At 39.1% G+C, this 19,730-nt stretch overlaps 1 protein-coding gene across 1 annotated transcript in view; it reads left to right on the forward strand.

The window, feature by feature from the left end:
* The window catches only part of TBC1D12 (TBC1 domain family member 12), a 150,765-nt gene that overhangs the window by 99,223 nt on the left and 31,812 nt on the right, over nt 1-19,730 (forward strand). Inside the window, exons 4-7 of the mRNA XM_025396932.1 lie at nt 5,281-5,363; nt 9,282-9,399; nt 12,074-12,180; nt 19,365-19,445. Of these exons, the coding sequence (XP_025252717.1) occupies nt 5,281-5,363; nt 9,282-9,399; nt 12,074-12,180; nt 19,365-19,445 (389 nt within the window). The remainder of the gene's footprint in view (nt 1-5,280; nt 5,364-9,281; nt 9,400-12,073; nt 12,181-19,364; nt 19,446-19,730) is intronic.

Here is a 19,730-nt window from a genome sequence, read left to right on the forward strand (position 1 = left end):
AGGCTGGGTACAGTGACTCACGCCTGTAATCCCAGCACTTTGGAAGGCTGAGGTGGGTGAATCACTTGAGGTCAGGAGTTCCAGACCAGCCTGGCCAACATGGTGAAACCCTGTCCCTACTAAAAACAATACAAAAATTAGCCGGGTAAGGTGGCACGTACCTGTAATCTTACCTACTGAGGAGACTGAGGCAGGAGAATCACTTAAACATGGGAGGTGGAGGCTACAGTGAGCTGAGATTGCACCACTGGGTATTGCTGTTTGTTATTCAGGGCCCAAGGGACCTTTTTTTTTTGAGATGCAGTCTTGCACTATAGTCCAGACTGGAGTACAGTGGTGCGATCTTGGCTCACTGCAACCTCTGCCTCCTGGGTTCAAGCAATTCTCCTGCCTCAGCCTCCCGAGTAGCTGGGATTACAAGCACATGCCACCACACCTGGCTAATTTTTTATGTTTTTGGTAGAGATGGGGTTTTACCATGTTGGTCAGGCTGGTCTCGAACTCCTGACCTCCAGTGATTTGCCCGCCTCGACCTCCCAAAGTGCTGGGATTACAGGTGTGAGCTACCAGCCCGGCCTCCAAGGGGTCTTTAGTCAGCATGTGATGAATCCTGCCAGGACTGGATTCTTCCCTTCAGGGCAGCAGGTTCACTTCTATTCTAGGGTGTCTCTAGAAATGTCGTCCAGGAGCTAGGACCTGAGATGAGGTCCTCACCACTGCCTGGTGCCGTATCTCACTGTGGCTGAATGGGTATCTAAGATGCAAGACAACGTTCTCTTTACCCTTCTTTCTCTTCTCCTCAAACGGAAGAAAGGAGTTACTTTTGTTGCTGCAAGCTTCACTGGGATTGAGAGAGGAGTGGCATAAACACTCCCCCAGCTGTCCTGTCTGGTGTTTCAGTGTGTCATGCACTACCCTAGTCCACTGGCTCTTAAGTCCAGTATAGCATCAGGACTTGCCTAAGAATTGCAGTCCTTGTGTCCTAGACTGTCTTTCAAGTTCACTTAGGATCCCAGAGCACTTTAACCTGCAATTGCAAGGCTTGCTGAAACTCAAGTTTCAGCTTCTGGGATGGGCGCTTCCCCTCTGGGCTAGTGCTGTTCTAAATGGTCCCTCTGTGGGTAGGTGCTGACTGACTTCAGCATGATTTTGCTTTCCATGTGATAGGGCAGCATTAAGTTCAATGCAAAATTCCTCAGTCACTGTGTTGTTCCTCCCCTGAGTGCGTGGGTTCTGTCTCCTAGCGAAGAAGCCACTGCCGGGGGTTGGGGGAGGGGTCGTGTTGGCAATTTAAGACTGTCTTTCCTACCCTCTTCAATGCCTCTTGGGCGATATGAAGTTAAAACTAGGTACTGTGATTGCTTGCTTGATTTTTGGTTCTAATGAAGGTGCTTACTTGTATGCAGATAGTTAAAATTAGGTGTTCCTGCAGAGTGTACAATTGGTGCAGCCTTCTGTTCTGCCATCTTTCTTCACCCCCCTATCTTGGCTTTTGGCATGCCTTCCTCATTAAGCTTACCTATTTATTTCTGGCTTTTGATTTTAAATTGACAGATATGGGACTCTTCTTTTCACCTGAACACTTAGATGTCATTGTAGAGTTATTAATTGGCCTAATTTCAATGTTGTTGTATCCCAAGAAATAGGGATGCCTGAAGAGATGGAGAGAGATGGGAATGGTCAGTCTGTGGAGCAGTAAGACACACATGTTTGCCTTGGCACACAAATTTGCCATCTTATGTTAGCACCGTGTGTGGTGCCCCAAAACAATTAGAATAGTAACAACAAAAATCACCACAGATCACCATAACAGATACAATGATAATGAAATAGTTTGAAATATTGCAAGAATTGGCTGGGCGCGGTGGCTCACCCCTGTAATCCCAGAACTTTGGGAGGCCGGGGCAGGCAGATTACCTGAGGTCAGGAGTTTGAGACCAGCCTGACCAACATGGGGAAGCTCCATCTCTACTAAAATTACCAAAAAATGTAGCCAGGCGTGGTGGTGGGCACCTGTAACCCCAGTTACTCAAGAGGCTGAGGCAGGAGAATTGTTTGAAACCAGCCGGGAGGCGGAGGTAACAGTGAGCCAAGATCACGCCTTTGCACTCCAGCCTAGGTGACAAGAGTGAAACTCTGTCTCTAAAGAAAAAAAAAAAAAAAGGAATATTACAAGAATTACTATAATGTGAGACAGAGACACACAATGAGCACATTGTTAGAAAAATGGCACCAATAGACTTGCTTGACATTAGGGTTGCTACAAACCTTCAATTTGTAAAAAATGCAATATTTGCAAAATGTAGTAAAGCAAATCACAATATAGTAAGGTATACCTGTAGTGTATTTATAACAGCTATTTTATCATCCTTGTGTTATAATCCTATTATCTGTGACATTTTTATATTGTGACTGTTGATTAATTTTTCTTCTCATTATGCATTATGTTTTTCTGCTTCACATCTCTTTTTATTGAATGTCAGACATTGTGGTTTACATATAGGTGGATGCTGGACTTTTTTGTGTGTTCTTTTGGATACTTTTTGGCTTTAGTCTGGTTTGCAGTTTTTTGGAAATGGTTTGATCCTTTTGACCTAATCTTTGTTAGAGTGGTTCCAGAATAGCTTTTAATTTAGGAATAAGTTGTCCTCACTACTGAGGCATTATTCTTCTAAGGACTCTACTTAGTACTCTTATCTGTCAGGAGGTCTTTCCACTCTGGCTGGTCTTGTGTGAACTTTAAGAATGTCCTATTTTTTTTTTTTCTGGTGATTCTTTGGCCGTAGTTTAATCACACACGTGCACAGATCAGTACTCAGCCGAAACCTTGAGAGGACTCTTCTGCAGCTCCCTTCTTTTCTGGTTTTCTGATTTGTAGCTTTTAGCTGTCTTGGACTCTCCAACTCTAAACTGTCTCCTCATGTTAGGAGGATTGATGGACCGCTGAGACCTGGAAATGTCAGGTACTTGTAGGGTTACCTTGCTTATTTCTTTTCTCCAAAAGATCACTGTCTTGTGCTGCCCAGTGTCTGTTGTCTGGAAACTATAGTTTAATATATTTTGTCTATTTTCTAATTATTTAAGGGGAAAGGGTAGACCTGGTTTCTTTTATTCCATTATAGCCTGAAGCAGAAGTCTTAACTTTTATTCCTCCCTCCTACAACTTACCTGATCAATTGACTAATTTGAGAAGAGGAGGAAGAATTTATAATTTGAAAATTTGTCACATACCTTTTTCCACACTAGCCTGTTGAAAAGCAAAAACTGACTCCTAAAACTGGACATTATTGTGATTATGTTTGGATAAGTGGCAATATAGCAGTATATTTCTTTTTGTATTTTTTATATCTAAATCACTGACTCTGTGAAGCCATTGATTTGATAAACCAAAATACGGTGTAGTAGTTACCCCTTATCAGCAGTTTTGCTTAAGGCAATTTCAGTTACCTGTAGTCAACTGTGGTTTGAAAACATTAAGTGGAAAATTCCAGAAATAACTTTTAATTTTTAAATTGCGTGCCATTCTGAGTAGCGTGATGAAATCTCACACTGTCCTGCTGCATCCTGCCAGGGACATGAGTTCAGTTTATCTGAGCTATATACACTACCCACCTGGTAGTTCACTTAGTAACCTTCTTGGTTGTCAGATTGACTGTTGGTGACACCACAGTGCTTGTGTTCAAAGAACCCTTGTTTTATTTAATAATGCCCCCAAGGCTTAAGAGTAGTGGTGCTGACAATTCAGATGTGCCAGAGAGAAGCTGTAAAGTTCCTCCTTTAAGCAAAGAGGTGAAAGTTCTCAAATTAATAAGAAAAAAATAATATGCTGAAGTTGCTAAGATCTATGGTAAGAATCAATCTTCTATCCATGAAATTGTGAAGAATGAAAAAGAAATTTATGCTAGTGTTACTATCGCACCTTAAATTGCAAAAGTTACTGCCATAGTGCATGGTGTTTAGTTATGATTGAAAAGGCGTTAAATTTGTGGGTGGAAGATCTGAATAAAAATGTGTTCCAATTGATGGCAACATGTTGTGCTGGGCTAACTTAATCTCAATTAAATTAAACTTTATCATAGTTATGTATGTATAGGAAAAAACCTGGTATATATAGGGTTTGTTACTGTATGAGGTTTCAGGCATCCGCTGGAGGTCTTGGAACATAACTCCCAAGGATGAGGGAGGACTACTATGTATGCAAATGATGGATTATCCAGTTTTTAGTTAAAATGTTGCCTTAAAACTCTAATTAGTGGAAAGCAGTTTGACAGTTTGTTGTAAAGGTATATCCACATTTACTATATAACCCAAGACTTTTGTTTAACTAAGGGAAATGAAAGCAAATGTCTACACAAAAACTTGATGTTAATATTTATAGTAGTTTTATTAATTATGGCCCCAATCTGGAAACAATCCAAGTGTCCTCCCACATGGATAAATGGAATACTACTCAGCAATGAAAAGGAATACATTACTAATACAACAACATGAATGATTTTCAAAACTGTGCTGAGCAAAAGAAGCCAGACATTAGTCCTTCAATGTAAATTAAAAACAAAACAAACAAACAAAAAAACAGACACAAGAGTCTATAAAATTCTTGAAGAAGAAACAAATTAATCTATAGTGGTAGAAATCAAAGAAGTAATTTTGTGAGGAGGATAAGTATTGGGCTACCACAAGGAAACTTAGTGGAATGATGGGAATGTTCTATATCTTGATTGGTTAGTTAGCTGCACAGGTATATGCATTTGTCAAGACTCATCAAACTACTCTTAAAATATGTTTATTCATTTTATTATATGAAAATTATATCTGAAAAAAGTTGGCTAAAGAAAAGTCTACTAAGTGGGTTTAACAAATAACCTAAAAATATTGACTGCAATCTGAAATGGACTGGGCTCAGTGGCTCACACCTCTATCCCACCACTTTGGGAGGCTAAGTCAGGAGGGTCACTTCAACCCAGGAGTTTGAGACCAGCCTGAGCAACATAGTGAGACCCCATATCTATTTTTTTTAATCTGACATGTTTAAATATATACAAACTTATATACACATGTCATAGGAATACACACATTCACAAACACACACCACATATTAACAACCTGGATTCTGATTCTGTTCTAAAATGCATAGTTCTTTTCAGCCTTTTACTTCCTTAATGTATGAAATGAGGTTAGTTTAGAAATTCTTTGTGTCTGGGTGTAAAAAGAAAGAAGTTAATAAGTTTAAAGTTAATATTTTAAAATTGTCTTGACTTAAGTCATTTTTTTTTCCAGAAATCTTCCTGCCAAATCTGTGGAAGAAGCTTTACGTCACCGACAAGAATATGATGAGATGGTGGCTGAAGCTAAAAAACGAGGTATAAAATTTAACTCCAAATGGTATAATTTTCTGATTTTAATAGGAAGATGGATGGTAAAATTCATCAAGTCTATCTTCAAGATGATACTGAATTCTTTTTTTTTTTTTTTGAGACAGGGTCTTGCTCTGTTGCCCACCTGGTGTGCAGTGGTGCACTCACAGCTCACTGTAGCCTGACCTCCCAGGCTCAAGCAGTCCTTTTACCTCTCAGCCTCCCAAGTAGCTGGGACCACAGGCACATGCCACAATGCCTGGCTAGTTTTTTGTATTGTTTGTAGAGATGAGGTTTTACCATGTTGCCCATGCCTTTATTTTTCTCTACTATTTTTATAATTAAGTTTGTTCTAAAGGAGGAATAAAATGACATACCAGGATCATAGTTTTTCTGCATGTACTTTTACAAAACTAATAGGAGGAATCTTGAGATTACAGTCATAAAACTTGGACTACTACTATCTGAGTTTATAAATATAAAGATAATAATTCATGAATCTATTAATGAATTTCACTTTTTACCATTTTTATATTTTATAATTAATAATTTCTAATTATTTTATAATTTAATAATTTTAACTTTCTATATGACTGTGAGAATATGATTTGAAACTTAAATACTCTTTTGTGACTTACAGAGTCTCTCCAGAGGCCCAATTGTGTCATTTGATTAGGCACATAAATGCATACTCTTATGTGTATAAATTCACATATTTATTCATTCTCTTCTCCAACCAAAAAAAATAATATCAGGATAATTTAACAGTGTTTATTTCCTGACAGTTGTTATTTCATGATAAACATACATTTATAGAAGATATTGCACAGCTGTATACATTTTTAGACTTAACATCTAATGCCTTATTAACAAATGATTTTTTTCCTTTTACTTCAGTGAATGGAACATTATAATGGTATACAGTTCTGCTTTATGGTTTTATTTTGGAAATGAAGTTATTTATTTAATGTTAAGTAAAAATAGGATATATAAGGCTAGTTATATCTTTCTAAAAGGCTTGCTTATTTAAACATTAGTTGAGTGTAGTTTACTATACGGAATTCGAAATATTTCTGACATATCCAATTCAGTTTTTATTTATTTATTTATTGCTTATTTTTATCTTTTTGAGACAGGGTGTTGCTCTGTCACCCAGGCTGGAGTGCAGTGATGCGAACTTGGCTCACGGCAGCCTCAGTCTCCCAGGCTCAGGAGATCCTCTCACCCCAGCCTCCCAAGTAGTTGGGACCATAGCGTGCACCGCCATGCCCAGTTAATTTTTGTATTTTTTTGTAGAGACAGGTTTCTTCATGTTGGTCAGGCTGGTCTTAAACTCCTGACCTCAAGTGATCCGCCCACCTCGGCCTCCCAAAGTGCTGGGATTTTAGGTGTAAGCTACCACATCCAGCCTAAGTTTTTATTTTATTTTATTTTATTTTATTTTTTATTTTTATTTTTTTTGAGACGGAGTCTCGCTCTGTCGCCCAGGTTGGAGTGCAGTGGCCGGATCTCGGCTCACTGCAAGCTCCGCCTCCCGGGTTTACGCCATTCTCCTGCCTCAGCCTCCCGAGTAGCTGGGACTACAGACGCCCGCCACCTCGCCCGGCTATTTTTTTGTATTTTTTACTAGAGACGGGGTTTCACCGGGTTAGCCAGGATGGTCTTGATCTCCTGACCTCGTGATCCGCCCGTCTCGGCCTCCCAAAGTGCTGGGATTACAGGCTTGAGCCACCGCGCCCGGCCTAGTTTTTATTTTTTATTATGTATGTATCTATTTTAGAGACAGGGTCACGCTCGTTGCCTAGGCCGGAGTGCAGTGATACAATTAGAGCTCACCGCAGCCTCAAATTCCTGGGCTCAAGCAATCCTCCTGCCTCAGCCTCCCTGGTAGCTGGGATTGTAGGTGCATGCCTCCACACCCAGCTCTTTTTTTTTTTTTTTTTTTTGAGACAAAGTCTCACTCTGTCACCCAGGCTCCAGTGCAGTGGCGCAATCTCAGCTCACTGCAACCTCCGCCTCCTGGGTTCAAGTGATTCTCCCACCTCAGCCTCCAGAGTGGTGGGGATTACAGGTGCCTGCCACCAGGCCCAGCTAATTTTTGTATTTTTAGTAGAGATGGGGTTTTACCATGTTGACCAGGCTGATCTCAAACTCTTGACCTCAAGTGATCCACCTGCCTTGGCCACCCAGAGTTCTGGAATTACAGGCGTGAGCCACCATGCCCAGCCCCAGCTCATTTTTTTAAAGTTATTTTGTAGAGATGGTGTATCTCTGTGTTGCCCAGAGTGATCTCAGACTCTTGGCCTCAAGCAGTTCTCCCACCTGGGCCTCCCTAGAGTGTGTTAACTGGCTCCAGTTAAGTTTTTATTTATTTTTAAAGTTTTTACTATATGATTACTAAGTAAGATAGTTTTTGGTACTGGATGATCTTTAAAGCATGTTATGATAGGAAAAATATTGAACTGAGAAATCAGATGGCCACAGCTTTAACCTTGTTTGATACTACCTGGGTGTGATACTCTGAACAGGCCTAATGTTAGTTTTCTCATGCGTAAAGTGTGAGAGGCAGGTCAACTTAATCAGGACTTTGAAGCTTCTCTTTCATCATTTTTTTGTTGTTGTTGGTAAAGTAGTGGAACATTTTGCCCAAGAAATCTTATAGAATATGAATACATAAAACAAATAAAAGAAAGTAGAGATTGTTGGCCAGGCGTGGTGGCTCACGCCTGTAACCCCAGCACTTTGGGAGGCTGAAGTGGGCGGATCACGAGGTCAGGTGTTTGAGACCAGCCTGGCCAGCATGGTGAAACCTTGTCTCTACTAAAAATACAAAAAATTAGCTGGACATGGTGGTGTGACCCTGTAATTCCAGCTACTCGGGAGGCTGAGGCGGGAGAACTGCTTGATCCCGGGAGGCAGAAGTTGCAGTGAGCCGAGATCGCGCCACTGCACTGCAGCTTGGGTGACAGAGTGAGACTCCGTTTCAAAAAAAAAAAAAGAAAGTAGAGATTGTTTACTTGGCCTTCTGCTTGCCCCTCAAGATGGTTTCTAAGGCATATCTGAAAAAACAGTTTGAAAACAGTTTGGCTGGCTGGTCTCTGACATACTCACTGGTTCTAAAATTACATAAAGTTTTGATTTATGACTCACTTGCCTCTGCATTTGAGACATCTCTTCTTCTGAAATTGTGACCTTTGATTTTCAGAGATGTATTTTCTTGCCCCAACTTTTGCCTTAGAATGTAAGAGATGTACTGTTAATATATGTGTTTTGGGGGACATTTTAAAATTTCAAACTAATTAGTAAAGTGAAACACCATATTAAAAAGTGCTATTGAAAAAATCATTTTTGAGTGTCCTGTGGGTTATGTCAGAAAATTTATAAACCCTTGTAGGAAAATAGGTATTGGTTAGTTGCCCACAGTTGTTTGTTTTTTATATAGTTAATTCGTAAGAAATTTGACTTCATAGGTTAAGTGTTAATAGAAATATGTGATAAAGTAATCTATTTAAATTATTTTTCTGACTTTTTATTCCATTTACTTTTATCGTAGCACAGGAGATGTTATTTTAAAATTATGTTAATAGCTGGGCATGGTGGCACACATGTGTAGTCCAAGCTGCTCAGGAAGCTGAGATGTGAGGATTTTTTTAAGTCCAGGAGTTCAAGGCCACCTGGGCAATGTGGCGAGACCCATCTCTAAAAAAAGCGAAAACAAAGAAAAGAAAATTATGTTAATCAAGTTCATTTACTTTCACTTTTTCCCACCCTTTATTTCCCTTTCCCTCCCTCCCTTATTTCCTTCTTTCCTCTTATGATAATATTCTTTTTTAGAAAGTCTATTTTGTAGAGTTTAGGTAGATGGAGAAGAGGACTTTGATCTAGCTTATTTGTATTGAAATAATTTTTACTCGTTTAAAACAGAAATTAAGGAAGCGCATAAAAGAAAAAGAATAATGAAAGAACGATTTAAGCAGGAAGAAAATATTGCAAGTGCAATGGTAATTTGGATCAATGAAATACTGCCCAATTGGGAAGTAATGTAAGTAAGCAGACTTTTCCTGAATTCCCATTTGTCTCTGAAGATCTCCTGTTTCTGATTCTGTATTTTTATTATTCCCAGCATGTATTTTATGCTTTGGCTAAATTATACTATTAATTAATGCCTGAAAATTTCCATATTTATGTCTGTGCCTTTGCTTTTGTAAGTCCCTCAGTGTCTACCACCTACTTCCCTTACTGACCATCCTCTGTGTCTGCTAAGTCTTACCTATCCTTTGGGACCCAACTGAAATGCTAATTGATGTATAAAACTTTTAATGTCTTTAGTTACTGTATTTTCTTAATGCAACATACCATCAATTGTAAGATGCACTATTGATGTAATAGCTATTTCGAAAGAAAATATTAAATATGTAAATGCATTACAAGATGCATTTATTAATATTAAAGTGGTTTTGTTTTTTTTTTTTGAGATGGTGTCTTGCTCTGTCACCCAGGCTGGAATGCAGTGGCCGGATCTCCACTCATTGCAAGCTCCGCCTCCTGGGTTCACGCCATTCTCCTGCCTCAGCCTCCCTAGTAGCTGGGACTACAGGTGCCCGCCACCTCGCCCGGCTAGTTTTTTGTATTTTTTAGTAGAGACGGGGTTTCACCATGTTAACCAGGATGGTCTTGATCTCCTGACCTCGTGATCTGCCCATCTCGGCCTCCCGAAGTGCTGGGATTACACGCCTGAGCCACCGTGCCCGGCCTAAAGTGATTTTTAAAGTGCTTATCTCATAATCAAGGAAATATGTTATGTATGATCTTTCCCTTATGTAAATGTCCCATCATCATACTTTGAGACTAATATACTTACCTTGCCTTTGCATTTATTTATTCATTTAAAATTTATTTTGCCAGCATCTTTTTAAAGATAAATAATAATTATATATGTTTGTGTGGTACAGTGTGATTTGTTTGTTTGTTTGTTTGTTTTGAGATAGAGTCTCCCTCTGTCACCCAGGCTGCAGTGCAGTGGCATGATCTCAGGTCACTACAACCTCTACCTCCTGGATTCACATGATTCTTATGCCTCAGTCTCCCTAGTAGCTGGGACTACAGGCACCTGCCACTATACCTGGCTAATTGTTTTGTATATTTAGTAGAAACGGGACTTCACCATGTTGGCTAGGCTAGTCTCAAACTCCTGGCCTCAAGTGATCAGCTTGCCTCGGCTTCCCAAAGTGCTGGGATTATAGGTGTGAGCCACTGCACCCTACCATGATGTTTCTTGAGGTTTTTTTTTTTTTTTTTTTACGAGGTCTCACTCTGTTGCCCAGGCTGGGGTGTAGTGGCACGATCATGACTCACTGCAACGCTGACCTCCCTGGGCTCAGGTGATCCTCCTCCCTCAGCCTCCTGAGTAGCTGGGACTACAGGTACGTGCCAACATGTCCAGCGAAGTTTTGTATTTTTGATAGATATGGGGTCTCACCATGTTGCCCAGGCTGGTCTCGAACTCTTGGGCACAAGCAATCTGCCTGCCTTGGCCTCCCAAAGTGCTAGGATTATAGGTGTGAGCCACCTGCCTGGTGCAATGTGATGTTTTGATATATGTTTACATTATGGAATGATTAAATCAAGCTAATTAACAAATCCATCAGCTCACGTACTTCTCAGTATTTTGTGGTAAAACATTTAAAATCTGCTCATTTGGCAATTTTGAAATACACAGTTCATTATTATTTATTATAGTCACCATTCTATGTAATAGGTCACTAACACTTATTTCTTCTAATGGAACTTTGTACCCTTTGATCAACATCTCACCTTTCTCCATTCACTTTACCCTCCTCCGCCCATAACCACCATTCCACTCCCTACTTTTATGAGATTGACTTTTTTGGATTTCACATATGACTGAGATTGTGTGTTGATTTTTCAGTGCCTGGTTTATTTCACTTGGCACAGTATCCTACAGGTTCATCTGTGTTGTTGCAAATGACAGAATTTCTTTCTTACTGCCTTTTAACATAATATTTTAAAATATGCCTTATCTTCCTTCTCGACTAGAGGGTTGGGGATATCTTCTGCAATGCCTACTGTAGTTGGTACATTGGGAATTTGTTGAATATTGGCACAGTGTGACATATTATTTGAGGCACTTTACATAAGTAATTATATTTGATTTTTAGAACTTTTATCAGGTATATGTATTTTTACTCCCATTTATAAGGAAATTCAAGGTCAGAGAGGTTAAGTGATTTGCCCAGGGTTTAATTAATGGTTAAATTAGATTGGATCTCAGATCTATCTGACTTTAAAGCCGACAGTTTTTTTTTTAGCAGACTTCACTGCTTCTCAAAAACTAGGGCTTTACCCACTGTAGATTCTTGGTTGTTTTGTTTTTGGTACTGAATTGGTGACACATTTTTATGTCCCTTTTATCCTGTTTTTTAAATAATTGACTGCATATTTCTGATTTCTCATTGGCATTTATAAAACGCATCTCCCTTTAGATTACTGTTGTCCCTTTGGGATCCTATACATCTTGTAGGATGTTGTTGCCTGCAAGCATGAACCCAAAGAAAATAATGCATTACATACTTAATTCTCAATAGTCCTAAAAATGATTTGATCACTTGGCCATAGACTAAACATAATCCATCATGCAACTAGTATTTTTGGTATAAAAAGTAACTTTCTCCTTTTTTCTCCTCCTTTAATTCTAGGCGTAGTACAAGAAGAGTTCGAGAATTGTGGTGGCAGGGATTGCCCCCTAGTGTCCGTGGGAAAGTTTGGAGTCTAGCTGTAGGAAATGAACTAAATATCACTCCTGGTTTGTATTCTACGTTCAGTTACTCCCACATGTAGAAATAGCCATCTACAGAGTCACATAGCAGATTAGTAGAGTGACCATTAAAATAAATGGCCATTACCGTATATAATGTCATTTTAAGAGCATGCTTCATCCCCCCAAAACCTGTTATGATTTAATAAGTTATTATAATTTATATAAGGATTTATGGGTTTTCCTTTAGTTTACAACTATCAATAATCTTCTTGGCATTCAAATATCAAAAACTTCTGGGATTCTACATGGCAGTGGATAATAAATATATATATATAAAAAGAAAATAGTCAATTATGAAAAGGCTCCACTTTTGCACAAAAAACACATAAATACTGGAGGAAGGCTAAAAGTTTCTTTTCCTCCCTGTTTACCTAACTAAACCAGTCATTTTGGGATTTTTTTTTTTTTAATTTAAAAATTTTAGGCCAGGCACAGTGGCTCATGCCTGTAATCCCAGCACTTTGGGAGGCCAAGTCAAGTGGATCACCTGAAGTCAGGAGTTCAAGACCAGCCCGGCAAACATGGCGAAACCATGTTTCTACTAAAAATACAAAAAAAATTAGCTGAGCATGGTGACACACGCCTGTAATCCCAGCTACTCAGAAGGCTGAGGCAGAAGAGTCACTTGAACATAGGAGGCGGAGGCTGCAGTGAGCCGAGATCGCACCTGTGCAGTCCAACCTGGGCAAAAGAGCGAGACTCTGTTTCTGAATGAATGAATGAATGAATGAATGAATGAATGAATGAATGAATAATTTTAAAGTTTATAACTTGATTAGCTATATAAAGAAAAAACTTTAGCCGGGCATGGTGGCTCATGCCTGTTATCCCAGCACTTTGGGAGGCTGAAGCAGGTGGATTGCCTGAGTTCAGGAGTTTGAGACCAGCCTGGGCAACACGGTGAAACCCCTTCTTTACTAAAATATGAAAAATTAGCCAGGTGTGGCAGCGTGCGCCGGGAGACTGAGGCAGGAGAATTGCTTGAATCCAGGAGATGGAGGTTGCGGTGAGCCAAGATGAGCCACTGCACTCCAGCCTGGGCGACAGAGTAAGACTGTCTCAAAAAAAAAAAAAAAGAGAAAACTTTAAAGAACAGAAGAAGAAAGAAGACTTTCAAAGAGTTATATTATTTTTCTTAAGTTTCTTAAACTTTGGTAGATAGGAGCAAAATGTAGACTGGTTTTTTTGTTTTTGTTTTTGAGATGGAGTCTCGCTCTGTCGCCCATGCTGGAGTGCAGTGGCGCAATCTGGGCTCACTGTAACCTCCACCTCCTGGGTTCAAGCAATCCTCTTGCCTCAGCCTCCTGAGTAGCTGGGACTACAGGTGTGTACCAACATATCCGGTTAATTTTTTGTATTTTTAGTAGAGATGGGGTTTTGCCATGCTGGCCAGGCTGGTCTCAAACTCCTGGCCTCAAGTGATCCACTCGCCTCAACCTCCCAAAGTGCTGGGTTACAGATGTGTGCCACTGTGCCTGGCTTGCAGAGTAGTTTTGATGAATTTTTAAAAAATTAAGCTGGACGTGGTGGCTCATGCCTGTAGTCCCAGCTACTTGGGAGGTTTAGATGGGAAGATTGCTTGAGCCCAGGAGTTTAAGGTTACAATGAACTATGATTTTGCTGCAGCACTCCAACCTAGGCTACAGAGCATGACTCTGTCTCTACATTAATAAATAAATAATTTGGCCGGGCATGGTAGCTCACGCCTGTAATCTCAGCACTTTGGGAGGCCAAGGCGGGTGGGTCACCTGAGGTCGGGAATTCGAGACCAGCCTGGCCAACATGGATAAACCCTATCTCTACTAAAAATATAAAATTAGCCCGATGTGGTGGCGCATGTCTGTAATCCCAGCTACTCGGGAGGCTGAGGCAGGAGAATTGCTTGAACCCGGGAGGCGAAGGTTGCAGTGAGCCGAGATTGCACCATTGCACTCCAGCCTGGGCAACAAGAGTGAAACTCCATCTCAAAAATAAAATAGAATAAATAAATAAATTTTTTAAATTAGACAAAATTAGAATAATATCAAATAGAAGAAAGTAAAATACTTTATAGACCAGGCATGGTGGCTCGTGCCTGTAATCCCAGCACTTCTGGAAGCTGTGGCAGATGGATCTCTTGAGCCTAGGAGTTTGAGACCATCTTGGGCAACATAGTGAGACCCTGTCTCTATAAAAAAATCCCAAAATTAGCCAGGCAGCCCACATGTGTGGTCACACCACTTGAGGCGCTGAGGTGGGAGGATCACTTGAGCCCAGGAGGTGCAGTGAGCAGCTGTGATTGCGCCACTGCATTCCAGCGTGGGTGACAGAGTGAGACCCTGTCTCTAAATAAATAAATAAATAGTTAATAATAAAATGTGCTAAATTGGCCTAAATGATAATGTTAATGCTAGACAATGGCACCACATAAAGACTTAAGGACTTTAGTATAATACTAGAAATAATATATTGTCACTGTTACTTCTAAAATTTTTCTTTTTATATTTATTGAAAAAAATTAAAGTAATGAGAAAGTACAAGTGTCTGCTCTTCCACCTAAATTGCTATTCTTGATCCTACTGTAAACACTGTTAGCAATTTGGTGTATATTCTTTCTGGTCTTTTTTCTATGTACATAAAGTGTGCATCTACATATGATCAATTTTTTTTTTTTTTGAGATGGAGTTTCCCTCTGTCGTCCAGACTGGAGTGTAGTGGCGTGATCTTGGCTCACTGCAGGCTCCGCCTCCCGGGCTCGCGCCATTCTCCTGCCTCAGCCTCCCGAGTAGCTGGGACTAAAGGCGCCCGCCACCACCCCCAGCTAATTTTTTGTATTTTTAGTAGAGACAGTGTTTCACCGTGTTAGCCAGGATGGTCTTGATTTCCTGACCTCGTAATCTGCCCGCCTCGGCCTCCCAAAGTGTTGGGATTACAGGCATGAGTCACCGCGCCCGGCCCATATGATCAATTTTAAAGCTTTTCTTTTATTTTTCCCCCACAATTTATGCCATAAGGTTATTCTGTGGCTTTCTTTCTTCACCCTGTAATCTATCTTAAACATCTTCCATGTTATGCATACAAGTCTGCCTCATATGTACTGTAGCTACATTCCACAATTTGGATGTACTATAATTTATTTAACCATTTTCCTTGTGATAACCAAATCAAAGACATATATTTTTTCCTGCCATTCTATAAAAAAGACATATATGTTAACATCCAAGTACTGTTTTTCATCCCTCAAAAGAGATTAAAATGAATGAGAATTACCCATACAGGGATGACTGAAAATCATTCATAAATATTTACCAAAGGTCTCAAACAAATAAACTTTGACTGTTTATTTCAGTTCTAAGAATTTACTCTAAAGAAATAATCAGGATTGGATGCAAAAGCTTTTCTGCAATCAGCATTATATATAATTGGACAGAATTATAACAAAAATTTAAATGTTTACCCTTTGTCTGAAAAGCAGTGCCAACTTTGGATATTATAATTATGTATGATTTTAAAATTTGATGTTCACAAGTCTCCTGTAATAAACATTTATTTATTTATTTATTTATTTTGATGTGGAGTCTTGCTCTGTTGCGGAGGCTGGAGTGCAGTGGTGCTCTCTCAGCTCACTGCAACCCCCACCTCCTGGGTTCAAGCAGTTCTCCCTGCCTCAGCCTCCCAAGTAGCTGAGATTACAGGCGCCTGCCACCACACTGACTAATTTTTGTATTTTTAGTAGAGACAGGGTTTCACTGCGTTGGCCACACTGGTCTCGAACTCTTGACCTCAGGTGATCCGCCCGCCTTGGCCTCCCAAAGTGCTGGGATTACAGGCGTGAGCCACCGTGCCCAGCCAACATGTTAATTTCAAAGAACTTAAAAACTTTTAGAATAGAATTTAAAGGAAGAATTAAGTTTTTATTTAACTTAGAAAAAATTAGAGTTTATATGACTTAACTGTTCTCTCCAAATATAAACTGAGATTACCTTTTCTTTCTGAGTTTGAAACAGATTGAATGTTTTTAACTTATAGTCAGAACTTTCAGTTAGATTTTCTAAATCCATAATAAGAATTTTTGAACATACTGTAATTGTTTAAAGTCTTAAGAATCAATTTTGCAAACAGATAATGAGGTATTGATGGTTATATGAAGTTTTGTTTGCAGTTTTTATTGATAACTTTGGCTTTAGAATCTGAGTTATCTTGATAACTTAGACATTAAAATATTGGCTAAATTGGTGTTAATGTTTTGTGATACTATAATCAAAAGGTTCTCTTTTAGCTTGAAATTTATAGTTTTGTAACATAACTGAGTCATTTATTTCCAACGTAATTTTAGATTTTCTTCACTAAATATTTATGTATTCAAGAATGGAATGTGTGTTTATTCTCTTCTTTTTTATTAGTGTGGAAAAGATGCTACAATTGGATTGAAGTACATTTATTTTTGTTAATTGTTTACTTTTGAATGGCTTTAGTAATTTGACTTGTTTTAGTCATGAAGTTTATACTCATTAGAGAATAGTAGCTAAGAGTGAGGGCTCTAAAGTCAGTCAGATAGGGTTCAAATCTTGGTTCCACCATATATATTAGGTTTGTGACCTCGGGCATATTACTTAACATCTAGAAGTCTTAGTTTTTCTTCATCTGTAAAATAGGCGTAAGAATATGAAAGGATTGTTCTAACAGTTATTTGTGATAATATAAGATGATAGTGAAAGTGCATTTTGCTGAGAGTATGGATAATATCATAATTGTCACAAAATCAGAAAGCAAAATATACACTGAAATCAAAGTATTCTCTGTTCAAGTCCAAAGTATCATCTTTAAGCCTGCTTCAAACTCTCCCTTTGCAGATTCAAAGCAAAGTAAGTGTGACATGAGGACCCAAGCATCAAATTGAACTGAGATGCAGGTCTTTTTAACTGTAAATCTTACTGGAGAGATGTCCTTTGATGTTTTGAAACGTATTACCACAGGTTTATTATTGGATCAATTTTATGACTTCTAAAACTGATGGGTTTGTCTGGTGAGCCCCCCGTTTTTTGGACAGTTTTAAAATTTGGGTAGAATATTGAAGCTGACTGTCTTAGAACCAGTTTGAAATTTTTTTAAAAACTTACAATTTTATACCTAATAACCCCCAAATTTATATGTATAAATTTTAACATATTCATCTCTTCTATGTAGTCATTGATGGAGCCAGGCATAAATAATAGGAATTTTGCCTGGTTTGGTGACTCATGCCTGTAATCCTAGCACTTTGGGAGGCTGAGGCAGGTGGATCACATGAGGCCAGGAGTTCAAGACCAACCTGGCCAACATGGTGAAACCCTGACTCTACTGAAAATACAAAAAATTAACTGGATGTGGTGGCACATGCCAGTAATCCCAGCTATTCAGGAGGCTGAGAATTGCTTGAACCCAGGAGGGGGAGGTTGCAATGAGCTGAGGTCACAGCACTGCACTCCAGTCTGGGCAACAGAGCAAGATCCTGTCTCAAAAAATAATAATAGGAATATTGAGTTTTTAAAAATTTTTTTCTTTCCAAACTATTAGTAGTAATGAAAAGTAAATAGAAGGGAGAAAAGATTAGAATAGTAAGAGTGTGTTTGAAATATATCTAGTCAGGTATTTGATAATGATACGCTTCTTGGCAATATAAGAATACTTGTTATGGTATAGTCATTACTTTGGAAAATTATGCAGTTGTTTAAAAGAAACAACAGCAGATCTGTATCTACTAATGTGGAACAACCTCTAATATAACAAAGTAAGATACAGATCGGTGCATGAAATACGTTGCCACTTCAATTTTTTAAAAAAGGATTATATATATATATGTATATACTTGTGCAAGCATATTTTCATTCTTGGAAGAATTAGAGCTCTGATAACCACACTCGCATCTGAGGAAAGGAAATTTATTTTTCTCTCTATACTGTTTTGTACTTTTTGAAATTTTTTTTTTTTTTTTTTTTGAGACGGAGTCTCGCTCTGTTGCCCAGGCTGGAGTGCAGTGGTGCGATCTCTGCTCACCGCAACCTCCACATCCCAGGCTCAAGCGATTCTCCTGCCTCAGCCTCCCAAGTATCTGGGATTACAGGCACGCACCACCATGCCCAGCTAAATTTTTTGTATTTTTAGTAGAGACAGGGTTTCACCGTGTTGGCCAGACTGATCTCAAACTCCTGACCTCAGGTGATCCACCTGCCTTGGCCTCCCAAAGTGCTGGGATTATAGACATGAGCCACCGTGCCTGGCCTCCGTTTTGAAATTTTTTAAAACCATGTTCATGTATTACCTTTAAAAAGGAATAAAATTTTAAAAAGAATTAATTGAAGCAAGAAAAGTTATTTTGGACAATATATAAACTTTGGTGTTTGGGCAAGACATATTTTTTCTATTCTTCTGTCCCTGAAATGTCCTATTTTTATGTAGTTTCAAATATCTGCAATAGTTAGTTACAAAATAGAGACAAATAAAATTTGGAAATTGAGAAAATTTTTTAAATCTTTCCTGTCCTGAAGTTTTTATGAGATCCTGCATATGGGAGTGCAGTGACTAGGCACTTAAATTAAAAAGATAGGGGTAGAGATTTTGTTTGCTGGTGACAAACACCAAGTCTATGTGAAACATAAGTATCTTTAGATAGCAATATCATGATGGAGAAACCAGTTTCAGAAGTGATAGAAAGCAAGATCTAGCATCTATTGAAGTGCTAGGAGGTTCCAGGAGCTTTACATATATTATCTTATTTAGTCATCAGTAACCCTATGAGTAGGTTTTGTTTTTCTCTGGTTTACAGATGAAGAAAGCTGAGTTCCAGGGTAGCTAAGTAACTTTCTTGAAGTCCCTCAGATAGTAAATGGCAGAGCTAGAATTTGAATCTAGGTCTGATTGACCTCAAAAACCATTTTTTCTGCTGTTCCACAATGATACTTCTTAGCAGAAGCATCTCTTTCTGCCTCATAGGTACATTCTATATTGTAACTACTTGATGATTGCTCTGCAGTAATTTGCTTTCTTTCTGAATAGCTTTGGTAGAATCAAGTACTTAGATTTGCCACTTTTTTGATGCTTGCTACATCAGAGAGACCTGACCTGTAATAGGTGAAGAGTAAAAATTAAAAATTTGCAAATATATTTCTTTCCTATTATTCATAAATTTTTGTTCTCCCCATTCCCTCCAGAACTTTATGAAATCTTCCTCTCAAGAGCAAAAGAACGGTGGAAAAGTTTCAGCGAAACAAGTTCAGAGAATGATACAGAAGGTGTGATTTCTTTTTTTATATAAGAATTTTAGGGCTGGGCGCGGTGGCTCAAGCCTGTAATCCCAGCACTTTGGGAGGCCGAGACGGGTGGATAACGAGGTCAGGAGATCGAGACCATCCTGGCTAACATGGTGAAACCCCGTCTCTACTAAAAAATACAAAAAACTAGGCGGGTGAGGTGGCGGGCGCCTGTAGTCCCAGCTACTAGGGAGTCGGAGGCAGGAGAATGCCGTGAACCCGGGAGGCGGAGCTTGCAGTGAGCTGAGATCCGGCCACTGCACTCCA

Source organism: Theropithecus gelada, chromosome 9, assembly GCF_003255815.1.
Source record: "Theropithecus gelada isolate Dixy chromosome 9, Tgel_1.0, whole genome shotgun sequence".
Lineage (NCBI taxonomy): Eukaryota > Metazoa > Chordata > Mammalia > Primates > Cercopithecidae > Theropithecus > Theropithecus gelada.